The sequence below is a fragment of the Saccostrea echinata genome, unplaced genomic scaffold (assembly GCF_033153115.1).
Source record: "Saccostrea echinata isolate AGI-Se365-2 ecotype Australia unplaced genomic scaffold, CSIRO_AGI_Sech_v1 ptg000015l, whole genome shotgun sequence".
Taxonomy (NCBI): Eukaryota; Metazoa; Mollusca; class Bivalvia; order Ostreida; family Ostreidae; genus Saccostrea; species Saccostrea echinata.
Genome location: NW_026889764.1, coordinates 9032431 through 9057317, shown reverse-complemented (window position 1 = coordinate 9057317; position 24887 = coordinate 9032431). Strand labels below are relative to the sequence as shown.

At 32.4% G+C, this 24887-nt stretch overlaps 1 protein-coding gene across 1 annotated transcript; it reads right to left on the bottom strand.

The window, feature by feature from the left end:
• Nucleotides 1–14242: 14242 nt before the first annotated feature.
• Nucleotides 14243–16953, bottom strand: LOC133188067 (cadherin EGF LAG seven-pass G-type receptor 1-like). Its single transcript, XM_061323456.1, has 2 exons — nucleotides 16528–16953; nucleotides 14243–14605 (listed from the first exon to the last, which is right to left on the bottom strand). The coding sequence occupies exons 1-2, from the start codon at nucleotides 16951–16953 to the stop codon at nucleotides 14243–14245; spliced, it is 789 nt and encodes a 262-aa protein (XP_061179440.1).
• Between the last annotated feature and the right edge of the window lie 7934 nt (nucleotides 16954–24887).

Here is a 24887-nt window from a genome sequence, read left to right as displayed (position 1 = left end):
ATGCTATGGCCATTTGTGCGATGTGTGTAAGCTTTATATAATATGGGCCATAACTCAAGAACCCCTTGGCCAATTATTGTCAAATTTGTTACAGGGTATCCTTGGCCCAACAACTCCCATTTTTACTAAAACTAGGGTTGTGACCCTTAAAAAAGGGGAGATAATTAGGAAAATAGAAACAAAAGTACTGAATGCTAAAAAATCTTCTTCTCAAAAACCACTGGGCAGATTATCACCAACTTACACAAAAGGATAAGGATATGTTGTAGATTAAAATTTGCACGGGAAATCACCCTGGGGCAAAGGGCATGGTCTCAAGGTCTCTTCAAAGTTGACCAAAAATTACATTATATTATAATGTTGATATTTTGTTTACTATAAGAACTAGGATCATCAAATCTTGTCAGTTGATGCATCTGAGGACCTCATATCATGTTGACTCAAAAGTAAATCACGGTGACCTACTTTTTAAATTTTGCAGCCATTCTTTTTCAAAATGATTTAGAGGCATATTTTGAACAATTTAAGGCCTATGATCATCAAAATTTGTCAGTTGATGTATCTTGGGTCCTCGGAGTACGTTGACTAAAAAGTAGGTCACCTTGACCTACTTTTTGAATTTTATGGCTAATCTTTTTTAAAACAATTAAGGTCATTAATTCGAATACTGAGAGGTTTAGAATCATTAAATCTTGTAAGATGATGCATCTTGGGGCCATAAAACATATTTATTAAAAAGTAGGTCACAGTGACCTACTTTTTGAACTTTGCAGGCATTCGATTTCAAAGCGTTTTAGAGGCATAATTTGGACATTTTAAGGCCTATGATCATAAAACTTTGTAAGTTGATGCATCTTGGGTCCTCGAAAAACGTCAGCTGAAAAGTAGGGCACCATGACCTACTTTTCAATTTATATCACTCTAATTAAATATTTCGGGTACTAATTGGGTTAGCATCATCAAACTTTGTCAGTTGATGCATCTTGGGTCCTCGGAGTAAATTGACTGAAAAGTAAGTCACCGTGACCTACTTTTCAATTTATATGACTATAATTCAATATTTCGGATACTAATGGGCTTAGAATCATCTTGGGTTCTCAGAGTGTTTCATCTAAAATGTAGGTCAAGATGACGATTTGGAATTTCAAGACTTTATCTAAATATACAGGATACTTAGAGGCTTCAAATAGAAGTGATAGGTTGTACAGTTTATCAGAAGAGCGATTCAAGGCTCTTGGACCTCTTGTTAATTTTGCCACCAAACACTAAAAATGATACAATGGAAATATATGCATGAAGGACCATACTTATTTTTTTTTAAAGATATTGGTAAATGTTTGTAAATTATTTTTGTTTATTGAATTATTTCAATTAACTGTGACTTATAATTGTACATGTAAGCCAAATGATGTTTATGACAGTCTGCAGATTTTCCATCCATAATGTCTAAAATACTGAACATCTTCATCTTTCAAAAAATCACAATATGTCTATTTTAGACATATTTCTATGAAAAAGACTGGAGAACCCATTCTCAATAATGTGTGAAATATAGTGGAGATTGGTAGAACTGTAAAAAAAAAAATTTCTACGAATTTTCTAATTGGTGTAAGATTGTCATTTTTAGCTTTATTGGGACTTACTTTTAATACTGGGTAGCTATTAAATTCAATCCTTATTATTTAATATTCCTTCACCAAGTGTAATTGATTGATTGATTACTGTTTAATGCCAAGGCATTATTATTTTAGCCATATTTCAGCGGGCACTAAGTGTGAAAAAATAACAATTTCTCCTTCAAATTGTACATAATTAAAATGTAACATCAAGCGGATCGATACGTTTTTGACTTAAGTCAGTGTAACCTAGGCAACACAGGTTATATAGTATAAACTAATTTTTTATCCAATCAAATGACGAGTAAAAACCAAAATTAAATTATATACAAGTAGACTACACTGAGATACATCACTCTGCTTATCAGTTTTTTGTTTTGATGAATGGCGTTGAAATGGTGACTAAAATTAAAAATTCCTGTCAAATTCTATCAGGAAGCCTCTTCTACAGCTTTGATCTGATTCCAAGAAGACACATAATCCTGCACATTAGATTTTAGTTTTAGATAACAGTGTTGTCATGGTAACCAAAAAAAATAAAAAGGAAATTTCGTCAATTCTTTCAAAAGCTACTCCTATTACAGTTTTTGACCAACTGCAATCTTGACACAAAAAGAAGCTAAATAAGGATATATTTTTTTTATTTACTGTCAAGTCCAAGTGCTAGCTACTTTTCTCTTCCTTTGTTAAATAAATACCAGTAGAGCTACAGTCTCGTCAGAGACTTCTGGTTCCTTATTTGCTGAGGGGTATGTTTTTGTTGATGTTTATTGCTATAAATAGAAATGGAAACCTCTACTAGTACTGGTAATTCTGCATTTCAATTAATATTGACTAGTTCTTGTAAGTCACAATATGGTTATGACAGAAAATCTGCAAATTTTCCACTTCTTATGTTTGAAATAGTGCAAGAACCTACATTTTCTAAATTATTTGAGATACTGTAAAATCATTAAATTTTGTGGGTGTTTTATGGCATAGAGAGACCCACAAATATATGTCCTCCACGAAATGTAAAATTCAGATATATATCAACCAAGCTTTTCTTCATTCACAATGAAAATCCCCTTCACCAACTCATTTTTTCTTCAAACCACGAAAAAATTACCCCACGAAAAATAGGTGATCTTCCACATGTTTACCCTTTTATCCCGTGGATATCACTCATTTGATTTTTTTTTTTTTTTTGATATCCCACAGTTATGACGTCACAATGCGTTTAAGCGTGAGAGTGGAGAAGTAAAATGAAGTAGATTCCTATATAAAAACAGTGTAAAACATTGATTGTGATGTATAAAACATAGGATAAAAAGAATCTCCCATGATTTGTGGTTGGATATGAATTCTATCCAACTCGTTGTGAGTTTTTTATCCCCTCGCTAAGGCTCGGGAGTAAAAAAACCACACAACTGGTTGGATAAAAATCATATTCAAGCACAAACCATGGGAGTTCCTATATATACATTACATATATTTTTAGTTTATTGTTACTGTAGTAAAAAATGGTGAGCCCATGCTCATTAATGTGTGAAGTGTTGTATGACCACATGTACTTGAAGATGGCATATTTTGGAGAGCAATGTTATTTTAAATATTTTTGTGAAGGTTGTAATTGGGGGAAATTTTCATTTTTTCTCATATGCTGAGACATATGTATTTTTAAGTATTTGGTGTTATAAATAGAAATGGAAATAATCTCCGCAGATTATTTTGCATTTTAGCTAATGCTCTCTTGTTCTTGTCAGTCACATTACATTAATAATAGTTAGTCTGCAAATTGAGCATCCCTTATGTTAGAAATAGGGCAAAAATCTATATATATTTCCTTGATTATTTGCACTATGTCTATTTTTAGACATACACGTATGTTGCTATAAATAGAAATCGAAACCTCCGCTGATTATTCTGCATTTCAGTAAATGCTTTCCTGTTCTTGTCATTCACCTTTTGTCAATAACAGTTAATAATAGTTAATCGGCAAAATTTCCATTCCTAGTATACGAAAATCTATATTTTCTTGATTTTTTGCAATATGTCTATTTTTAGACATGTGTTGCTATAAATAGAAATTGAAACCTCCACTGATTATTCTGCATTTCAGTTAATGCTCTCTTGTACTTGTCGGTCACCTGATGTCAATAACAGTAAATAGCAGTTAGTCTGCAAATTGTCCATCCCTAATGTAAGAAACAGTGCAAAATTCTACATTTCTTCCATAATTATAAAACGTTTGTTACTATAAATAGAAATGGAAACCTCCGCTTATTATTCTGCATTTCAGTTAATGCTTTCTTGTACTTGTTGTTCCCCTTATGTTATTAACAATTAATAGCAGTTTGTCTGCAAATTGTCCATCCCTAATGTGAGAAAATAGTGCAAAATTCTACATTTTCTTGATAATTTGTAGAATGTCTATTTTTAAACAATTGTTACTATAAATAGAAATGGAAACCTCCGCTTATTATTCTGCATTTCAGTTAATGCTTTCCTGTACTTGTCAGTCACATTATGTCAGTTACAGTTAATGACAGTTAGTATGCAAATTGTTCATCTCTAATGTGAGAACTAGTGCAAAAATCTACATTTCGTCGTTAATTTCACATGTGTCTAATTTTAGACATTTGTACTATTTATAGAAATGAGAGCCTATCCTCAATAATGTGTGAGTTATTGTATTATCCCATGTTCTAATTGATGAAATATTGGTGATAGCAGTATGTTTATCACTTATGTTTTAGTGGAGCTTCTAAATGATAGAAAATAGTCATTTTTACACATATTATGAGACAAGTCTATTTTAAGGCATTTGAAGCTATAAATAGAAAACGGAACTCCCTTCAAATAATATGCATAGTAGTTATTGGTGTCCAGTTTCTGTCATTAACATATTGACTTTTACAGTATATTTCTTAAATACCTACCAATGGCATCTTAAACTCTGCCCAAATTTGATTTTTTAGATTTTTCTGAAATGTGTCTATTTATAGATACATGTTACTAAAAATAGAATTGAGATCCCACTCCAATTTTTTCATGAGGTGACACTCCTAATTCTGAAGTATGAAAACACACATAAGATTTGAAAAATTTCCGTAGACAATTTTTTTTATTTAACTTTAAAGTTCTCAAAAAATACCAAATTTCCCATTTTTCACATTTTCAGAAACAATGTCATTTTACAGGACCTTTTTCTTAGAGTGGGAATAATTCTGGAATAACCGATTATATGCCCTGTATACCTTAAAAGTTGATGTTTTCTTATGATACAATGATTTGTGTTTGAGTTTACTACATAAAGACAAAAATGCATTTACATTTCCTCAATTTTCATGTTTTCATTAGGTCAAAAAGGGCCAAAAATGGCCAAATTCAATTGATCCGTCTCCATGGCAACCGGGTGCACGTGTGAAACTTCTAACACCATATTTCCTAGTTTTGTGCCAAGATGCACCTATGGTGCAAATTTCATCAAAATCGGAGAGATGTCGTTTCCAAGCCCTATAGTAAATTTTTTGGTGCTTACAGAGAATGCATGTTAAGTGCTACTTTTCTGTTTTTGTTAATTAAGTAAAAACCAGTAGAGCTACAGTCTCATCAGTGACTTCTGGTTTATACTTAACCTTCTCATTACTTTACCATGCTTAAATAGGAATGTTATTGTGTTCCGTTATCAATCATTACGTGTGGAGTTTTAAATTATTTTAAATGGATAAGATTTATTATCATTTAAAAGAAAAAAAAAAACAAATATCATTTTTCCAAACATCTGTTGCCTTTTACTGCAAAATCCCTTTCGATAAATGGGACGTCTATTTCAAAAAGTAGGAACTCAGTATTCAAACACGAATTCATAGATGTTGGAGATATCAGTGTTTCAAAACTAGCCTATTCATTTTATATGCCCATCATGGTTTATCTATGTAAAATGACATTAAAATGGCAACAGGTTTAGAAAGCATTTATTCCAAATACATTTTTCTGGAAACATATAAAAGAATAGATGAAGGAATAATACTTTTAGTAGAGTATAGGTGAAAGATCTAGATATTTTAGGTAAAAATGACATGGAATTTTTGTATCCTACCAGAGATTTGTACAGTTCATATACTAGTTAAAGTTTCTTAAAACTTTGTATGTACTTATTTCCAGATTTAAGATTGTAATTCATTTGCAAGTGAAGCAGAATTGAATTTTCTTATAAAATACATTTGAAAACTGACTATTTGTTTTATAAAAAATTTATACATGGTCTTAATGAATTTCCTAGCTTTAGTATTAAAGATGCATTTTCTTCTCTTTCAGGTTTCATCATGGATAAAAGGAATTTATCCTGTCTATTCTGTCTTTTCAGCCTCAAGATTGCAGGTGGACATATTATCTTTAATTAATCTACACAGGCATTTTCTTCATCAGTATACAATACTTATAAAGAAATCAGATATATGTGAGCTGCCATTTTGCCCAGCATAGCTCTACGAATTACAGAGAGACAAATGTAAAAGTGTCAATTGCTGAGCGAAAATTGTTGTTTGTCAAAGGTCCTTGTTTCTCTGTTGTCAGAAAACAGTTCAGAATTTAATATACATTACAATCTTATGAAGTATAAATACATAAAAAGAAGGTTCTTTTCCCAGTAAAACATCAAGTTATTTTACATCAACACCACTCAATTTTGCTAAAGTCCCTGGGTCAAAACAGGACAGATATTTCAGTATGGTTTTCAAAAGTATCGATGGGTAAAATATTTTCTCGAAACATAATATTTGTTCTTTGACAGACGAGTAGCCAATCATCGTAATACTTGTATATACTTGCAGATGAATAATCACTGCATCTGACTGACCGTTTAGTATTAAGAATGGCTTTATCTAAAAGTTCAGTTTTAATGAAAAATTATTTAAAATAAATTAAAATTGGTTCCTGTTATTGTTTAATTTTTATCAGTCAAATGGCCTAGAGGGACATATACATTAATCAAACCCAAATCTGGTTGCCCACTAAACTGGTTGGAAGGGTATCGCGACCAGGACGACGAGAAAAGAAATAATGAAAATTCAATGACAATTGGACACCGCTTCATTGGTAAGTGGCACAAAATCAAATCATTTCATATCAAAAACACATTCTGTAAATTAGGAACTTAAATTGGGCTTCTCGCCAATCTGTAAGAATAATTTCCTTTCTACATCATTTTATTTTTCTTTGATATTTTTTTCATTTCCGTTTAATTCTCTAGAGTTCTCAAGATATCGAAATATATCTTTCATTAAGGGAAAAAAAAAGATTTCTCTCATGATATTAGTATTGCCTTGTCAGATTTCAATTTGTTGATTTTAATTTAAAAGTTACAAAAGAAAATAAATATGTCGATCACTGACCGGATTTTTTGTTTCTTATTATCATTGTAACGCGTGGTATGTTACAAAGATCTTGGGCGTAAATTCGCCATTCAATAGAATATTTTCTTCAATTGATATGTAATAGGCATAAAAAAAAAAATAAATAAATAAATAACATGACATGTCACACTGTGTCAAACGTATGAAAAAGCATACCTTAAGGACTTTACCAAAATGTTACCTTCATTGTAACTTATAAGTGAAGCACTGAAACGCAAAAGCAATATCTATTGTATCTACAGTGGGTTTTACCTCTACTTCTTCTTAATTATAAATGTTAATTACGAATGAGAGTAATATAGACATATACTTAAGCTCAGAAATTATCCGAATTGATGTTTTATTATAGTTTTGCTTGTTCTTGACAACGTCTGTATGATTGCTTTCAAAAATGCCAAAATTACAAAATAATGTCTTGTAGTAAGTGACAGAACCAACGATTCGTGTATGAATCATTCAATATGTTTGAGTTACCAGAAAACTCTGCAAGGGTCATCATCAAGACAGAATCTGCAACAACCTGTTAAAACCTTATTTGAACTGTTAAACAGTTAGGTTGAACGAACAAGACATATTTATATTAATGCAATAAGTATTTTGATAACCCAGTTACCTATTAATTGCTTATTTCTTTCCATACTCCTCTCATCACTAGAACGCCTTATCTTATCCTCCTTCAATGAATAAAAAGTCTGTACAACAGTTTGTCGTGTGTTGCCACCTTTGTGATGTTTAATGATTTGTTTGAAATTCTCAAAAGTATTATTAACAATATCATATAATTTTAGCAGACACATAATATAAATATGAGAAATAAACCAATTTTGTAAAGGGATATAATCCAAATTTTGAGTAATTACAACTTAGACTTAACAGAAAAATCATGAAAATGGGTCTGAAAACGCTTAAAAATATAAAATTACAACCAAAATTTTGGCGGAGGCGGGAAGGAAGGAGGTAAATAACAAACTTGAAAAACGTCCGTCCTCCAAGGCTGTAAGTGGGAGAAGAGGCAGAGTGACGCACCGCGTGGCCAGAATTTTAATTGATAGATTTTGATTGGTCAATATCTGCCTCTCCTAAGACATGAAACAAAATGACCATTATAATACATCACAATATTTGTTACTTTTTAATCAATGTCGTCTGCATTAAAAATCCATGCAAATAACAGATGTGTTTATGCCCCTTATTTTGAGTTCAGAAGACATTCCTCAAATTGTATGTCAGTTTTGAATATTTTTAATATTCCAAACAACCAAAATGAATTTGAATTACCATATTTATATTGGATTCCTAAACTTCATAAATATCCTTACAAAGATACATAGCGGGTTCCAGTAAATGTTCAACCGAGCCTCTTTCTTTACTCCTCACTAAGATATTAACGGTAGTGAAGAAGAAATTCAAGAGTACTGTGCAACAATATATTCGAGAAGTAGTGTAAATTAGATGTGGATAATTAAAATTTCCAAGGAACTTTTGGAAAATTTGAAATCTCAAGATTTTGCCAAAATCAACGCCTTAAACACTTACGACTGTTCAACACAACCATTCCCCACGATAAATTAAAGTCCAGGCTTTTTGATATCATTAACAGCTGCTTTTTCAATAAAAATGTAACTCGTAAATTCACTTACCTTGTCATTGGTCATATGCAAAATTATTTTGTTAAAAAACATTCTGATTGTACACACAAGTACTCTGAAGTTGACATGAAAAAGATGCTTGAGGTTCTGATTGACAATATCTATGTGGTTTTTGGAGACCAGGTCTTCCAACAATCTATTGGAATTCCCATGGGTACCAATTGTGCCCCGTTATTAGTAGACCTTTTTTGTATTTATATGAAGCAGAGTTTGTCCAGAATCTTATACGTGAAAAGAAGAAAACACTTGCTTTGGCCTTCAACTCGACATTTAGATATATCGACGACGTATTGTCAATTAACAATGATTGTTTCCATTCTTATGTCGATACGATATATCCCGGTGAGCTTGAGATAAAAGATACCACAGAGTCTGAAACATCTGTTTCATATTTGGATATTTTACTTGAAAAAGACGTTAATGGTAATCTAACAACCAAGCTTTATGATAAACGTGATGACTTTAACTTTTCAATCGTCAGCTTCCCTTACTTATGCAGCAATATACCTTCATCACCTGCATAAGGGGCATATATCTCTCAGTTGATTCGATACGCAAGAGCATTTTTCAAATCAAATTTAACATTCATGTGTGCAGAAACATATGATTTAGATACGAATCACAATGCCTGTTACTGGCTTAAAGGTCGAATGAGCTATTCTGATAAAAATGTGTCCGTGGTCTTCTAGGTTTTGCATTATTTATAAGCAATCTTGGTGGTCATAAAAGATCAGGGCAATTTCACATCATTTTAACTTCCTGAAAAAGAAGAACTGTTATGAAAATACAAGATAGTGCATTAAATATTATAGTTGAAGCATTTTGTTAAATAATGGCTTATGGCAAACAGGATTGATATTTTTTATGTTGATCTGTTGAGTCATTTGGGTTAGTGGTCATAAAAATATTTAAACTATTAAACTTACTGGAAAATAAGAGCTCTGTTTAAAAATTCTAGGGGATTGCTTGTTTTTTATAGCTGGAATACGATGTACAAAATACTCGAGTTATAGTTTATGGCTCGAAGAATCATATTTCATACATGTACATGTATTTTAAGTGGATCTTTGGGGGTAATTTGTTGACAACACAACCCCCTTATATATTTAAAATCACAACATTTTAGGATGTTTTGATCCACAGATGCTATTGTCATCTTATACATGAGGAATACAACTAAGTTCATAAGTTTGTTTGTTTGTTTGTTTGTTGTTTAACGTCCCTCACGAGAATTTTTCACTCATATGGAGACGCCACCACTTGCCGGTGGAGAGCTGCAAATTTTGACCTATACTCGGTACTTAGGGCCATTGAGCAGTGAGGGACCTTTTTCGTGCCTGCACCTACTGCGACACGGGACCTCGGCTTATACAATTTCATCCGAAGGACGAAGAACCGGTCTCCACGTCCAACAGTGGGATTCGAACCCGAGATGTAAGGGTCAACCCCTTACTCCGCGACTCTAGAGCAGACGCTCTAACCGCTGCTCTACGCGGTCATAAAAGCACATATCATTATATAAAGAAGAACAACTGATGGTTCTGTCTCGGTATACTACGCCTAAAGGAATTGTAATAATGCTAACTACCTGGGAAATGTCTGACATATAGAAAATTAAGTTTTATTCTACTTGTCAGATAGATTGTTCGATGGTAAGGCGTACGATTTAGCGACGATTATTAAAATAGAATTTCTTAGAATATTTTTCTTCGTACAGTTTTATAATGAGTTCAATAACTGCACTCGAGAAGACTGCAGAAAGATGTATTTCAGGTCAAATTTGGATTTTGACTAATATTTCTGCATTCCATAGTCACAAACATTAGATTTCTGTAAAATTCTTTGAAATTTTATTATTCCTTCAGTTATAGCCTGATTTTACATAAATTAAGATAATTTTTATCATAGAAAAGACGATTCATATACCAGGGTGATAGAACTTCCAACAGCACAACCTTTTTATTTGATGAGATTTACTTCCCCTTGTCAGCTGGTCAAAGGAATGTACTCAGAGAAGAGCATTTTGATGACGAGGATCACAACAAGGATCACATCAACAAAAATACGGTATCCGGAAATCACCAATTTGCTATTGAGTTTTTGTTTCGGACTTCTCACACAATCAATAACTTACTGTCCTATTGTAAAGCCAGCATGGTGTGTTGGGCATTTTTGTGAAATCAGAAAGACATTGATTTTGGGTCTGGATATACTTTATTATTCTCCTTTTTTAAGAAAAAATAATAATTCATGTACTAAATTTGTTATATTTTTATGTTACCGAAAGCCTTTATGAAATAAAATACCGAGATTTATTAAACTTTGTATGACTAGAAATGATGATATCAATTCTTACAAATTGCATATTTTCTAGGAATATATTGTTCATAGAGATGTTTCACAGAAACAGAGGTAACCAAGAAAAGGGTCATTTGAACTATAGTGTAAAAGATAATGAACAGTGATCAATCTCATAAATCCAGTGAACAACACGAATCGTGAACAGGCCTATCTAGTACTAATCAGGGCGTACGGGGATTACCTTACTCTCGTCTTTCTCCATAGTTTTTCAATACAAAGGGTACATAGGAAAACAGACAGGTAAATTTCGGATCAATCCGTTTTAGATACTAGATATATCTATACTCCACTTTTATTTACATTACCATACATGTACATACCTTACACAAATACTGTAAACCAATTATTATTCGCGACGACTTTTATTCGCGATTTGTTTTTGAAACCCATCCGCGACGATTTCTGTTCAAGACTGGGAATATATTCTTCATAAATACTCAATTAAATTAAAGGGGCCTTGAAGTTAATATTCTCTAAAATTTTCAGTATAATATCATGACTTATATGTTGCTAGAGCATTTCACATGAAAATATTATAAAATTGTGTTTAGAAACTTCTTTTATCTGGAAATTATTAAATCTACGAATTTCGGGACGCGCTTGATTGACTTGCACATCCAGGGAGTAAGCTTTATCCTGAATACTTAAGAAAAAAAAGAAATTTTGGTATGTATTAATAAAAAATATGAAAACTATAATCCAGAAAGTTCAGAGTAGAAATGTGAGAAAGCAAAACAAACTCACCAGTATTGTCAGTCTGTGTTCAGTGAACAAATAAACTAAGTAAACAAAATGAACACACCCGGTAAACCTTAATTCTAAGAATATTCATGTAAGTTCAATTCATGAAACTTAAGTTATTTTTTGAATAAAAATAGAAATTTAAAATTGTAAACAATGCAACTGTGTCCAGGCCCCTTTAACAATTTGCGGCGAGAAATATTTGCCAGTAAAAGAAGGTCGCGAAACTCGTGGATATATTTCGCACGCGAATAAAAGTTGCTTTACAGTAAAAGAGCCAGAAAACAGATTGGGATAAAAAAAATTCAGAATCTTCAGCGAGTCTTGGACTCAAGGAAAAACCATAAGAATAGGGGACTCTGCAGTGACAGGACACACAAATTGCTTTGTCGACTCATCCGTAAGTCAAACGCAGCTCTGTCTTCTGTTCAGCTTTTCCTTCTGGAGACTGGGTCATGTTTACACCATAAACATCATACTCTGCAGTTTATATATCCTCAGAAAATAATTATAATTGAAACATTTCCAGATGATTTGATTTGAATTTGGTTACCAGTATTTCGTTGGAATGGACATACATTTTCAGGTCGAAGTTCAGCTCTTGGTTAATCCAACAAGCAGAACACAATCTTGCACTCTCACCATTACATTGCTGCAGCCTATATCCTCAAAAATTGAATTCAAATGAAAGATTTGCAGTTTTCATTCGAATTTGATTGCGTATTTTGTTGGAAAAGAAATCCATTTCTAGGTCAGATTTGGCTAATATTGTCTTTTACGCTTACTCTTCGTTTCCAGGTCCAAATATAAATCATTTGCGCATCTTTTGGTACATTAGATTGTGATTCTGTCAAATTCTCTCCATTGGAGGAAAACATGTATACCTTTACAACGCAAACTATAAATTGATTTTGAAGCATCCCATACTTGTATAAATACCGGAATTCCCAAAAATCCACCTATAACTCTCCATACTTTAGACAAAGACCTTTTGTTATTATGCATCTGGAAGCAAAACGGATATTCAACAACTTTCTCTGCATCCTAGCTTACCCCTGTGGCTGTCCATTCTGTAAATAATGAACTTATCATTGTATGTGTGCTATCTGACAAAATCAATTCTTAATACGACAGCAGTTTTGTACATTTTTTTCTGTTAATTCTCGGAACAAAGGAAATAACGTTTTAAGTAGGAGAAATGCCTCATACTGTCCATTCTGTGAATAAAAAACTAATCAAGGACCGTAAGCCCGAGATTAGTTCTTTCTTTCACAGAATGGACAGTTTGAGGCCTTCCTCCTTTATATGCAAAACGGCAGTAAACAGGAAATTATTATAGTCTGTTTCTTTTAAATACATGCACCATGAAAAATGTGTTTCCAGAACTCTCTGAAATATTTTCATGTCTTAAAAAAGAAACGCAGGTGGATTCGGGGTGTAAAAATAACAATCTCTCTCTCTCTCTCTCTCTCTCTCTCTCTCTCTCTCTCTCTTTAAATAAATCCAACCTCTTAAGAATATGTAACCATTTGTATGAAAGACGTCCGTCAACATTCGACCAAACGAAAGATTTTATTTGTAAAGAGGTCATTGTATCGACAATAGAATTTGCAAAATGTTGACTTTAAAGAAGGTTTTTGATATCATTGAATTTGCATCATCAACTAATTTTTCAATAGCCTGTTTCGTTTTGGAAATTGCTCGTACATGGAATATGCCCTTGCGTATTAAATCAACTATGAGTCAAATTCCGGATGCAGGTAATAGTGGAACATTGCTACATAGATATGGGAAGTTGACGATAGAAAAGTTTGAGTCATGACGTTAATCTTAAAGTTTATTTGCTAGTTTGCCATCAATGCCTTTCTCTGGTGAAATATTCAAATATGAATCAGACTCTGTTGTGTCTTTTATCTTATGTAGAAGTTTTTGAATAAATTCTGCTTCATATAGATACAAAAACATGTCTGCTAATAAGGGGGCACAATTAGTACCCATGGATTTCAGATTGTTTAACAAAGAATATAAAAAATAATGAAAAAGATTGCAATTATTATGAAAAATATAGCAAAACTCGTTGCAAAGCAACGGGTAGGTCTGACAATAACGTCATATGATTGTTTTTACCCGTATGGATGTATCAATCATAATGTATCAGCAAATATTTTAGAGGGGGAGACAAAGTTATGTTATTGAAAGAAAATTCACTATTTAAAAAAATATAGCGATTGGATCATATGTGTGAAAATTCGCCCTTTTGTAAAGAAAAGTTCATATACTAGATTTGTCAATCGACAAATTTGTAAAAATTCCCTTTAGGCATACATTATGACTTGGTATGGTTGTCCTTGTCCCCGAAGCCTTGCCTTTGTATAAGCACTGTACATATACAAAGTCAAGGCCTGTGAACAGACTGTAGGTATGGCAGTATTGAATACATAGATATACAAACAACACTTTCATTTATTTGATTAAACTAAATAATATCATTAAGGGACACAATTTCTATTGTGATTTCTGCTGTTGATGATAATGTGGGCACACCTCCATCAGTCGCAACAACTTTTACGTTGCAAGCTGGTATATGCGAAGCCCTTTCGTCATTAAGCTTCTGAGCAACCCTGATCACACCCGACAAAGGATCAATGGAGAAATCATGGCAGGATGGGTTATTTGAGTGGACAAACCTGTAAGATAACTTTGCGTTTTTTCCTGCATCAGCATCAACTGCGTTGATCTGCATCACTACCTGTCCAATACTAACACCATCCGATACAGCGCTTATGAATCTGTCTCTTGAGAAGACAGGTGCATTGTCATTTTCATCCAAAATGTGCACCTGAAAACGAAAGAAATACAGCATAAATAGAACTGAGTCTCAATAATGTCAATCACTACATTATACATTGATGATGCATGAAATATGAAGATGAGGAACAGTAATAAAGCTAAAAAGTTCATTGAAACAATACAAATTGGAGCAGAGCTAACACAGACCTATTAAAATATAAGAGGTGGGATCAGGTGCCATGGAAGAGTAATAATCCCCTGTCAACCGATCACACCCGCCGTGTGCTCCTTGTCATGATCGAACAAACGGAAAAATCCGTACACAATTCCAGGTGAAAATAATGGTCTAACAATTTGTATGAATTTGTATGTATTTTGTATTTGTCAGTCAACATTCGACTTAATGATAGATGGTATATACTGACAAGGTCATTGTATCCACCATAGAATTAGTTAAAAATTGACTTTAAGGGGATGAAGGACACATGGTCACATGACTCTGTTTAACTGTCATAGTCTCCGTTTATATAAGTGCAAAACGTGTAAACCATCAGTTCTTGTATAAATTTTTGACAATTTGTTTTACTTTAATTACCATCATATATGAAAAAATAAAGATTTAACATTCTTGTTAAGATTAATAAATTATAAAAAGATTGATCCACTCCTCTGTTTCCCTAAACTGCCCGTCCAACAAATCGGTGACATCTTAAACGATCTGTTAGTACAGCAAGATCATACTCGGTGAATACAAGGGTGGTATTATTATGTAAAAACAGGTCATAATCAGTATATTTTGAAATATTTTGAGAAACGGGAAACATAAAAAAATTTTGCATGGCTGATGACGGAAATCTTATGTACGTACATCTTTTTTCGCTTATTTAGCTTACGTGTGACGTCATAGTTGGTTTTTCCCGTACTCAAAAAATGTAAACATGACACGATTTTACCATGCTTATGTTTTCTTTAACGATACCCTGTGCAATATTGAGGTCAGCTTCACCATTTGAAATTTTCACAGTTAATCAATAATATGAAGGACTTGCATTTCAACGTAAATTTAAAAATATTGAATGATAGAATTTTTGGCAAATTTTAAAAGTTTTTTGTTGTTTAATTTGTCTTAAAAAGTACGTAATTTTCCCTATCTAGATGCAATGTGATAGAAGAAACCTGCTTTTTTTTTAAATTTAAACGCTATTCATAATCTGAAATATTTTAAAGGATACATGTCCACTTGCATATTTTTATCTATGCTTGAAAAATTCCGTTGTGGACAGAGTAATAGGCCCGGAAACATGGAGAACTAAAACTCCACTTAATACTGTAGGACATAGTACTGTATTTGTAAATCAAAATCTCTAAAATAGGGCAAGAAACCTAATGATATAACTCCTTTTAGATGTGTAAGACATACTTAATTAGAGATATACAAAATATGAAAAAATTGAATGACAAGTATTTTTTTAGCTCAAGGTCTTTCTTCCCCGAAAACGAGTCTGTTGATATTCATGGTTCTTCAACTTATTTGTCAATAGCTTGCCTGGTTTTAGAAATTGTTTCTAAGTAGAACATGCTCTTGAGTATCGAATCATTTGGGAGACATTAACTCCATATGCAGTTATATACCTTTAATGGATCACGGAATAAAAATGAATACACTAGAAACTTATTGCACAACTACAGGCCACCACCAACCACATTCCAAAAGTTAAATTGGCTACTGTTTAAAATGTAATAGGAGTAATACATAGAATATATATCGTGAGATTCCGGACGATTCTGTTAGGAAAGACAACAATATCCTTGGGCTTTCTTCAAAATATGTGGATATAATTGTATAAATGCGGGTATAATTAATTAATAAATTAATAAAGAAACGGTGATATATTTGACTACACTTTCCCCTTCAAACAAATCCTGAAAAAATCTTCAAAGCTTTTAAAAAAGTATTCTACATGTACTTACAGACACCATAACCGTAGTCGACTTAGGAGGGGTGCCATGGTCATGGACCTCCACCATAAGCAACGCACGATCTGCAATTTCTCGGTCAAGGTTCGCACGTGTTTTAATGACCCCACTAACATCATCAATTTCAAAGTTTTGTGTTCCCTGTAGCAGCACGTACCTAAGTCTACCGTTTTCTCTCCTATCGCCATCCACAGCGGAAACCTGAAAGACTGAGGATCTGATTGGAATATTCTCTAACACTTCAACTCTATACGGTGTTCCAATGAACTGTGGCGTGTGCTCGTTCGTGTCATGGACATTTAGTCTAAGCTGTGCTGTGTCAAAATCGGTGGCCCTGACGTTTTGTAAAAAGTCTCCATGTAATAAAATCACAGCAATCTCCCACAATATTGTATCTTGTTTGGTCGAAAATATACCCATGTTTTTTCTTCCTCTTTCGAGTTGTATTTCAAAAGGTAATCTGCTAAAAAAAAAATCATTTTTATATACAGTTTATATCACACAATAGCTACCATTCATGACAGGGGAGGGGCATTGGGGGGAGGAGGAATTTGATATTGATGTCCAGTTATTTGGGGTCACTTTGTTTTTTTTCCAAATGCAGTACTTGAACCAAAGATAAGAAACATATTTTAGTGTATGTATGTAAAGCATAGCTAAATTATAATGTCTAAATTCTTTATATACACTGTACATGTATATTAAGGAAATTTTTTGTCTGGTTTAGGACTAAATAAAATAAAATATTCGAAGTTAATTCTCTTAAATGTCTTTCATATTTAGATGCCAGGGATTCAAACGATCATATTTTTCTTTCTCACTCACAATTTCACAATTGTACAACTTTAAACAGAAATGGTAAATTGAGTTTAAAGTCTAGCAGGGTATATATTTTTGGTGGAACGGCAACGTCTTTTCTGTTTTCTCGAATTTACTATAGGAAAATGAATTTCATTAACATTTTCAAACTATCAAAGACTTAAAAAGGAATTTTATGAAGTAAATAAAGTATTGTTTGTTTGTTTGTTTGTTTATTGTTTAATGCCCTCTCAAGAATTTTTCGCTCATATGGAGACGCCATGTGCCACTTGCCGGTGGAGAGCAACAAATTTTGACCTATACTCGGCACTGTTTTAATTTTACAGAGGTATAAATTTTTAAAAATTTGCTAATATTTTGCAGCAAAGCTTATTAACATTGACATACGAAATAGGAATGTGAAGAAGTTGTTCTTAAAATGAAAAATAAAAAATCCCCTGGTCAAGATGGCTTAACAGCTGAATTCTATAAGGTTTTTTGGCATGATATAAAGGAAATATTCTTTTCCTCTTTACGTAAAAGTATTGATGATGGTATTTTGCCTTTTTCTCAAAGAAATGCTGTGATATCCCTGATATATAAAAAAGGAGAGAAAGAAAATCTTAAGAACTATAGACCAATTAATCTTAAAAATGTTGATTAAAAAAATTTTGCTCATGTTCTAGCTAATCGTTTGTAAAAAGTTGCTAGTAGAATAATTAGTAGTGAGTAAAGTGCTTATATTAAAGGTAGATATATTGGGGAGAACGCGAGAATAATATTAGACATATTTGAATATTGTAACAATAATGATATTGATGGTATTTTGCTCTTTCTCTATTTTGAAAAAGCTTTCGATTCTGTTGAATATAACTTCATGTACAAAACTCTAGAAAAAAATAGTTTTGGTGAAAAATTGATCAAAATGATAAAAACATTATATTTTAAACCAACTTTTAAAGTTAAAAATAATGGCTGGATGTCAAAATCATGTGAAATGCAAAGAGGGATTAGACAAAGATGTCCTGTGTCAGCACTTTTATTTATTTTCGTGCTAGAAATACTAGCATTCAGCTTAAAAATAATGAAGAAATCATCGGTTTATCGCCAGGTGATAATGGAAATTTAAAAAATCGTACAACATGCCGATGATTGCAATAATTTATTGAAAGACACTTATTCATTGAAAAAAGCTTTAGAAACAATACGTGAATTTAGCAAAGTCGCAGGCCCGAAACTGAATATGGACAAAATTTACAGAATGTTTATTGACAGGAAAATTTATTGAAATGTATTTAAATGAAAAATATATTTGTGGTTAGAATTTCTAAAAGTCATGTAAAATCAGTAGGTGTATATCTCGGTCATGATAAGGATATCTGTTATGATATGAATTGGACAAATAATGATCTTTTATCTCTTGAAGAGTGGTCAAACAAATGGTTACCAAAATTTAATCCCTCCAAAGCTAAGGTTGTATTTTTTAGCACAAGAGAAAACATAGAACCTCCCAAAGTCCTATTCCAAGATAGCCAATTAGAATATGTTCAAACTCATAAACATTTAGGGGTAACTTTTTCATATAACTTAAGTTGGTCAACTCACATTGAAATCTTACTGTCTAATGCATACAAAAAAATTGGTCTATTAAAAAAAACTTAAATTCAAGATAAATCGAAAGACTCTTTCACTCATGTATACTTCATTTATCCGCCCTCAACTCGAATACGCTTCAGTTGTATGGGGTGGTTGTCTAGCTATCGACTCTGAAAAATTAGAGAAATTGCAACTACACGCAGCACGGATTGTTACTGGCTTGACCTTAATTGCATCTAGAGACTCTTTGTACTTTGAAACAGGCTGGGAACCGCTCATCGATAGACGCAAGATTCAGAGATTGAATACCATGTGTAAAATTCATAATAATTTAGTTCCTGATTATCTACGTGAAATTATACCTGAAATGCGATGTAATGCTTCCGCGTATAGAAATTCTCAAAATTATAATATACCCGTCTGTAGACTGCAATTATACAAATCATCATTTGTACCAACTGTAGTAAACGAGTGGAATTCTTTATCGCTAGACACCAGACTCTCGAGCTCCTTATCTGCTTTTAAACGTAAAATCACACAAAAAATAACAGTAGCCCCGCCTTATTTCAGTTTTGGAAAAGACGCTACAATATACTGCACACTAGACTCCGACACAATTGTGTGCTAAACATTGATCTTTATAGGTGTAACATAATATCTAGTCGATTATGCTGCTGTGGTAAGGTAGAAGACAGTCACATTATTATTTTTTCTCATGTCCTAATTACACTGAGGCCAGGAAAGATTTCTTCGATACGTTTTTGAGATTTAATAAAGTTCATATTGTTGACACTCATACTTTACTCTGGGGGGATACTTCACTCAGTATTGCTGAAAATGAATATCTCTTCTCTATTGTTCAATCTTATATTCAGCATTCAGGCAGATTTAATTGATTTTTTCTAAAAATGTGTATAGATAATAATTTAGCAGTATATGTTTCTATGTTGTGAGTTAATTTAGTTTGTACATGCTGTTGGACACGTCTGATTCAATCTTTTGTGATATAACATGTAGGGAGAGGGCGAATTAGGTTTTTAGAACTTGTGCCCAATCCCATTGTATATATTTATTGCAATAAAAAATATGTTCAAATCAATTGGACAAATAAATTAGAGAAACTTGAAAGAATACTGAGTGTTCGGAGAAGGCCAAACTTAACGATCTTCGGAAAATGCACCATAATAGATACACTAGCATTATCTAAATTGGTATATAATGCTTTTATTTCGTCAAATCCAAAAAATGAATTCTTTAAAAATGTATCAAAACTTGTATATAATATCCTATGGAAGAAAAAAGATAGGATAAAGAGAAATACGCTAATTGGTAAAGTTGACCAAGGTGGAATAGGTATTGTTGATATAGAGAGTAAATTTACTGCAGCGAAGGCTTTTTGGATAAAACGAATACTAGATAAAAGAAGTATAATATAAAAAATGTTGAATAATATTCTTAATCTTAAAATCCTGTCAGTTAATGATATTGTTAAAACAAGTGTATGTAACTTTGAAAATACTGCTTTTTTAAGATGCTAAGAATACCGCTTTTTTATGGTGAAGTCCTTTCCGCTTTCAATAAATGTAAAAAAGTTAAACAAATTTGTGCTTTAAAGAGAGACCATTTTTTATCGGTGTTCATTTGGAACAATAATGTTTCAGTATGATTCTAAACCTCTTTGTTTTGAAAACTGGATACAAATTGATATTCTGTATTTCAAAGATCTTTTTGATAATGATGGAAACTTCCTTAGTATTGAACACTTTTATAGCATACTGGAAAAGAAAAACAATATACTCTGTGAATATATCATGATAAAGAAGGCACTCAGAGAATACAAAAACAATTTTGATTGTACATATGCAAAATTTGTTAATATTAAAAACGAAGTGTCATTTTTATTCAGAGATAATAGTGTAAGAACTGTAGCAAACTTTAATGTGATTTTCATCATTCAATTTTGGTAAACAAAATTTCAACGATCAGTTTATGAAAATATGTGGCAAAAGACTTTTGATCTTAGTTACAAATATGTCTGGAAAAATGTATATCTAGCTAAAATTAAGTATATGTATGAAAAAAATGTTGTTGAATTCAATTATAAATTATTGAATTGCATATTGAATAATAATTTAAATGTAAGTAAATGGAACAAAGATGTAGAACCTTTTTGTGAATATTGTATGGTTGCTGAAGACACTGAACATCTCCTGTACAAGTGTAAACTTTGTGAAAATATTTGGAAAAAATAAGTTTGATTTGGGGTTTTGAAATCACATGGGAAAAACTGGTACTTGGTTTTTATAATGAAATCAATTCAAAAACAACTAGATTGAATAATCTATTGTCACTCATTTGTTTTACCATTTATAAATATAAAATGAAATGTAGATTTCAAAAAGAAAACATGTATATAGAAGTTTTTCGAAATAAGATTAAAAAAAAATTGTCTTTGTTTACAAAACGTGATTCTAAAGAAAGCACATGTAATTAATGATAATCTGCATCTAGAAGTAGGCAATTATTTGTGATTTTGATTCATAAGTTTCTATGCAATGTATGTATTATGATTTTCTGTACATTGAATTATTTATATACCATGTTTTAATAAAAGAGAAAAAAAAACATTGACGTATAATTTTTAAAAGTAGATCCCAGCTTTTTTTCTTCAGGAATAGAAGATAATGCTTATTAGTTTTGAGAATAGAAATGTGTTTTATATCAATCTAATCAAATGTTATTAAGTATATCTTTGAGGACATGATCAAGATTAATGATTTTTCTAGCGACTAGATTTTTTCATGAACTTCTTTCAGTGACGACCGGTCAAGGTAGTCTAAGGGTAGGGCGTTTGCTTCGTGATCGGGAAACCCAGGTTCGTTTCTCGTTCGTCGCACCGCGCCAAACCTAAGACATAACTACAGGTAGTGACTGTTCCTTCGCCAAGCGCCCGGCACTAGAAGTGAAAGTCACGGGTCTTTCGGATAAGACCTTAAAAACCGAGGTCCCGTGTCACGGTGAGCGGTGGCACGATAAAGAACCCCCACTGCTCATGGCCCTGAGTGCCGAGTATAGGTCTAAATTTGAAACCCTTCGTCGGTAAATGGTGACGTCTCTATATGAGTGAAAAGTTCTCGAATGGGACGTAATCAATCTTTCAGTGACGATTGTTCTAGTTATTTATTACGATTTTGTACATTATTAGAATTATTGCTTTACGAAACAGTTACTTACATTTTTGCTGTGAGAAATCTATAGAGCGAATTATACTAAGGTGATCTTATCAGGAAACTCTTAGGACAAACTAAGATAAAGTCCTCTATTTGGATAAAACAGGTTATCAGAACTGTTTTGATAACATTCAGATGAATGTGCTCTTAGATGTCATGATAGCACTTTTTCGATGTTACACAAACAACATTATTCTATAAAATCCTGTCCATACTTTAATACTTCAGACAATTTCATAAATGAATTGTGAAGTAACTAACAGTGATCATTCTTGAAATTTTCAACAATACAAATTATCAGCAGAACCAACACGAACCTCTGAAAATAGAGGTGGGATCGGGTGCCATGGAGGAGTAAGTATAACCTGTCGACCGGTCACACCCGCCGTGTGCTCCTTGTCCTGATCGGATCAACGGGCAAATAAAAATTGTATACCATCTAATGTGAACATAATATTCTTACAACTTGAATAAAAATAGATTTTATGTGTATTGTATATTGTATCAAGCATAGTCTTTGCAAGATGATGATATCCTTGTATCATGAACTTATTTGTCAATAACCTGCTTTTGGAAATTGTACATAGAACATGTTCTTGCGTATCGAAATTGGGAGGCATACCTCATTATGCAGATGATAATGGTATATTGGTATATTGCTATATGAATAAGGGAAGTCGACGATAGAAAAGTTGAAGACATCACGTTTATCATAAAATTTAGTTGTCAGTTTGCCATTAATGTCTTTCTCTAGTAAAACATCCAAATATGAAACAGATGTGTTAGACTCTGTGGTGTCTTTTATTTCGAGTTCAAAGGGATATATCGAATCAACGTAGGAATAGAACTGAATATTGTTAATTGATTAACGTCGTTGATATATCTAAATATCTTCATGGATTTCAATATAGTGTCAGTATCCAGCATATTAGAATTAAGACTGCTCATCATATCAAAGAATATGGAATGCGATATTATTTTAAAAATATCTGTAAAACAATATAAATTAAATGACGGATATGGTAAAAGATTTGGCACAAAAATTATTATTTTATGCCAAAATCGGATTTGTATCCAGAATTAAATGGAATCAAAAACATGTGAAAGAGTGAATATTGGTTGATTGATTAATAATATGTTGTTGACAATTTTTCACTCATATAGAAACGTCACCAATTGCAAATACCAGTGATTGGCTTCAAAAGACCTACACTCGGCATTCAGGGCCATTGAGCGGTGAGTGTTCGTTATGATAGCAACGCCTACCGTGACACGGGACCTCGTTTTTTATGTTCTCATCCAAAAGACCCTTTGCTCTCATTTCTAGTGCTGAGCGCTTTGCGAAGGAACAGTTACTACTAAAAGAACCTTCACTGCTCAATGGCCCTGAGGGCCAAGAAAAGGTCTAAATTTGAAACATTTTACCGGTATATGGTGACGTCTCATATTAGTGAAAAATTCTTGCAAAGGACGAAAAACAATACACAATTAATCAATAAATCTTTCTGCATTGTTCTGATCAGGGATATGTCGGTACTGCAGTGCTGTTTTTTTTATTACCTTTCAGCTTCCCTATTTTCCAATTTTCCATGAGATCTAAGAATTTTTTAAAAAGGGATTTTCTATTTTAAGATAACTATAACTTTGTTCACGAAAAGTATCTTTGTTTATTATTTCATTCACAATGTATTGCATGATTTTCTTTCCATCAGAACATATGATCAAAGGAACACATAAATCCCTTCAAAGATAAATGCTTAATGTGTTTTAATAAATACATGAATTAAAGTGTCTGAAATAAGTTTAAGAAAGTTTATTGTGGAAAGATGATATAGATGTTTGTGGGAGTTAAAATAATCTTAGATTATCTTTAATTTTTCAGAAGTATATTTATAAAATGCTGCATGTCAAATCTTAAAACATCAGGAGTCTAATTACATTTGCATTTCATCACATTTACTATATTTTGTTTTTTAAAATAGAGTCCCAGAGGTTTCCTTCTGGGGCAGAGGATGGTGTTCATAGGTTTTGAAAATAGAAACGTGTTTCACATCAATCTAATCAAATGTTATTGAGTATATCTTTGAGGACATGAATCAAGATTAATAATGTTTCCAGAGACAAGATTTACTAATGAACCCCTTTCAGTGATGTTTGTTACCTATTTATTACGATTTCGTACATCATCAAGAATTAATGCCTTAATAAGCAGTAACTTACATTTCTGTTGTGAGAAACCTGTAGAACGAACTAAGGTGATCTTATCGGGAAACTCTTTGGACAAACTAAGGTCAGACGTACTCTTTTTGGACAAAGCAGATTATATAATGACCAACTAATTACTTAACTTTATGACAAACGGGATGAATAATTCATTTTTTCATCGTCAGTTTCCCTTATTTGTGTTGTAATATTCCAAATTAACCTGCATATTATGTTTCTGTCCCCCGCTTGATTCAACAAGCAAAAGGAGTGCTCTGAGTAGATCAGTTTTTAAACCGAGGCAAGCTACTGGCAAATTAGTCGATGTTACAAGGATCGTAAACGAATTTGAAAAACCCAACCTCTTTACTCAAATTCTTCGGTCGTTATAATGACTTTGTTTGTAAATCCAACCTATCGCTGGGTCGTATTTTGTCTTAAATATTTCTTACCATTTCTTTGGCCATTTTTTTATAGAAAAGTTTTACTAATGATTACTCCGTCTATCTGATCAATACATAAGGCTCT

What these genes read in the sequence shown, in the direction of transcription:
- LOC133188067 (XM_061323456.1), bottom strand. Translation starts at nt 16,953, where the DNA reads ATGGGTATATTTTCGACCAAACAAGATACAATATTGTGGGAGATTGCT. An exon ending in CGACTACGGTTATGGTGTCT is followed by an intron (nt 14,606 to 16,527) that starts GTAAGTACATGT and finishes TTTCGTTTTCAG; the next exon opens with GTGCACATTTTGGATGAAAA.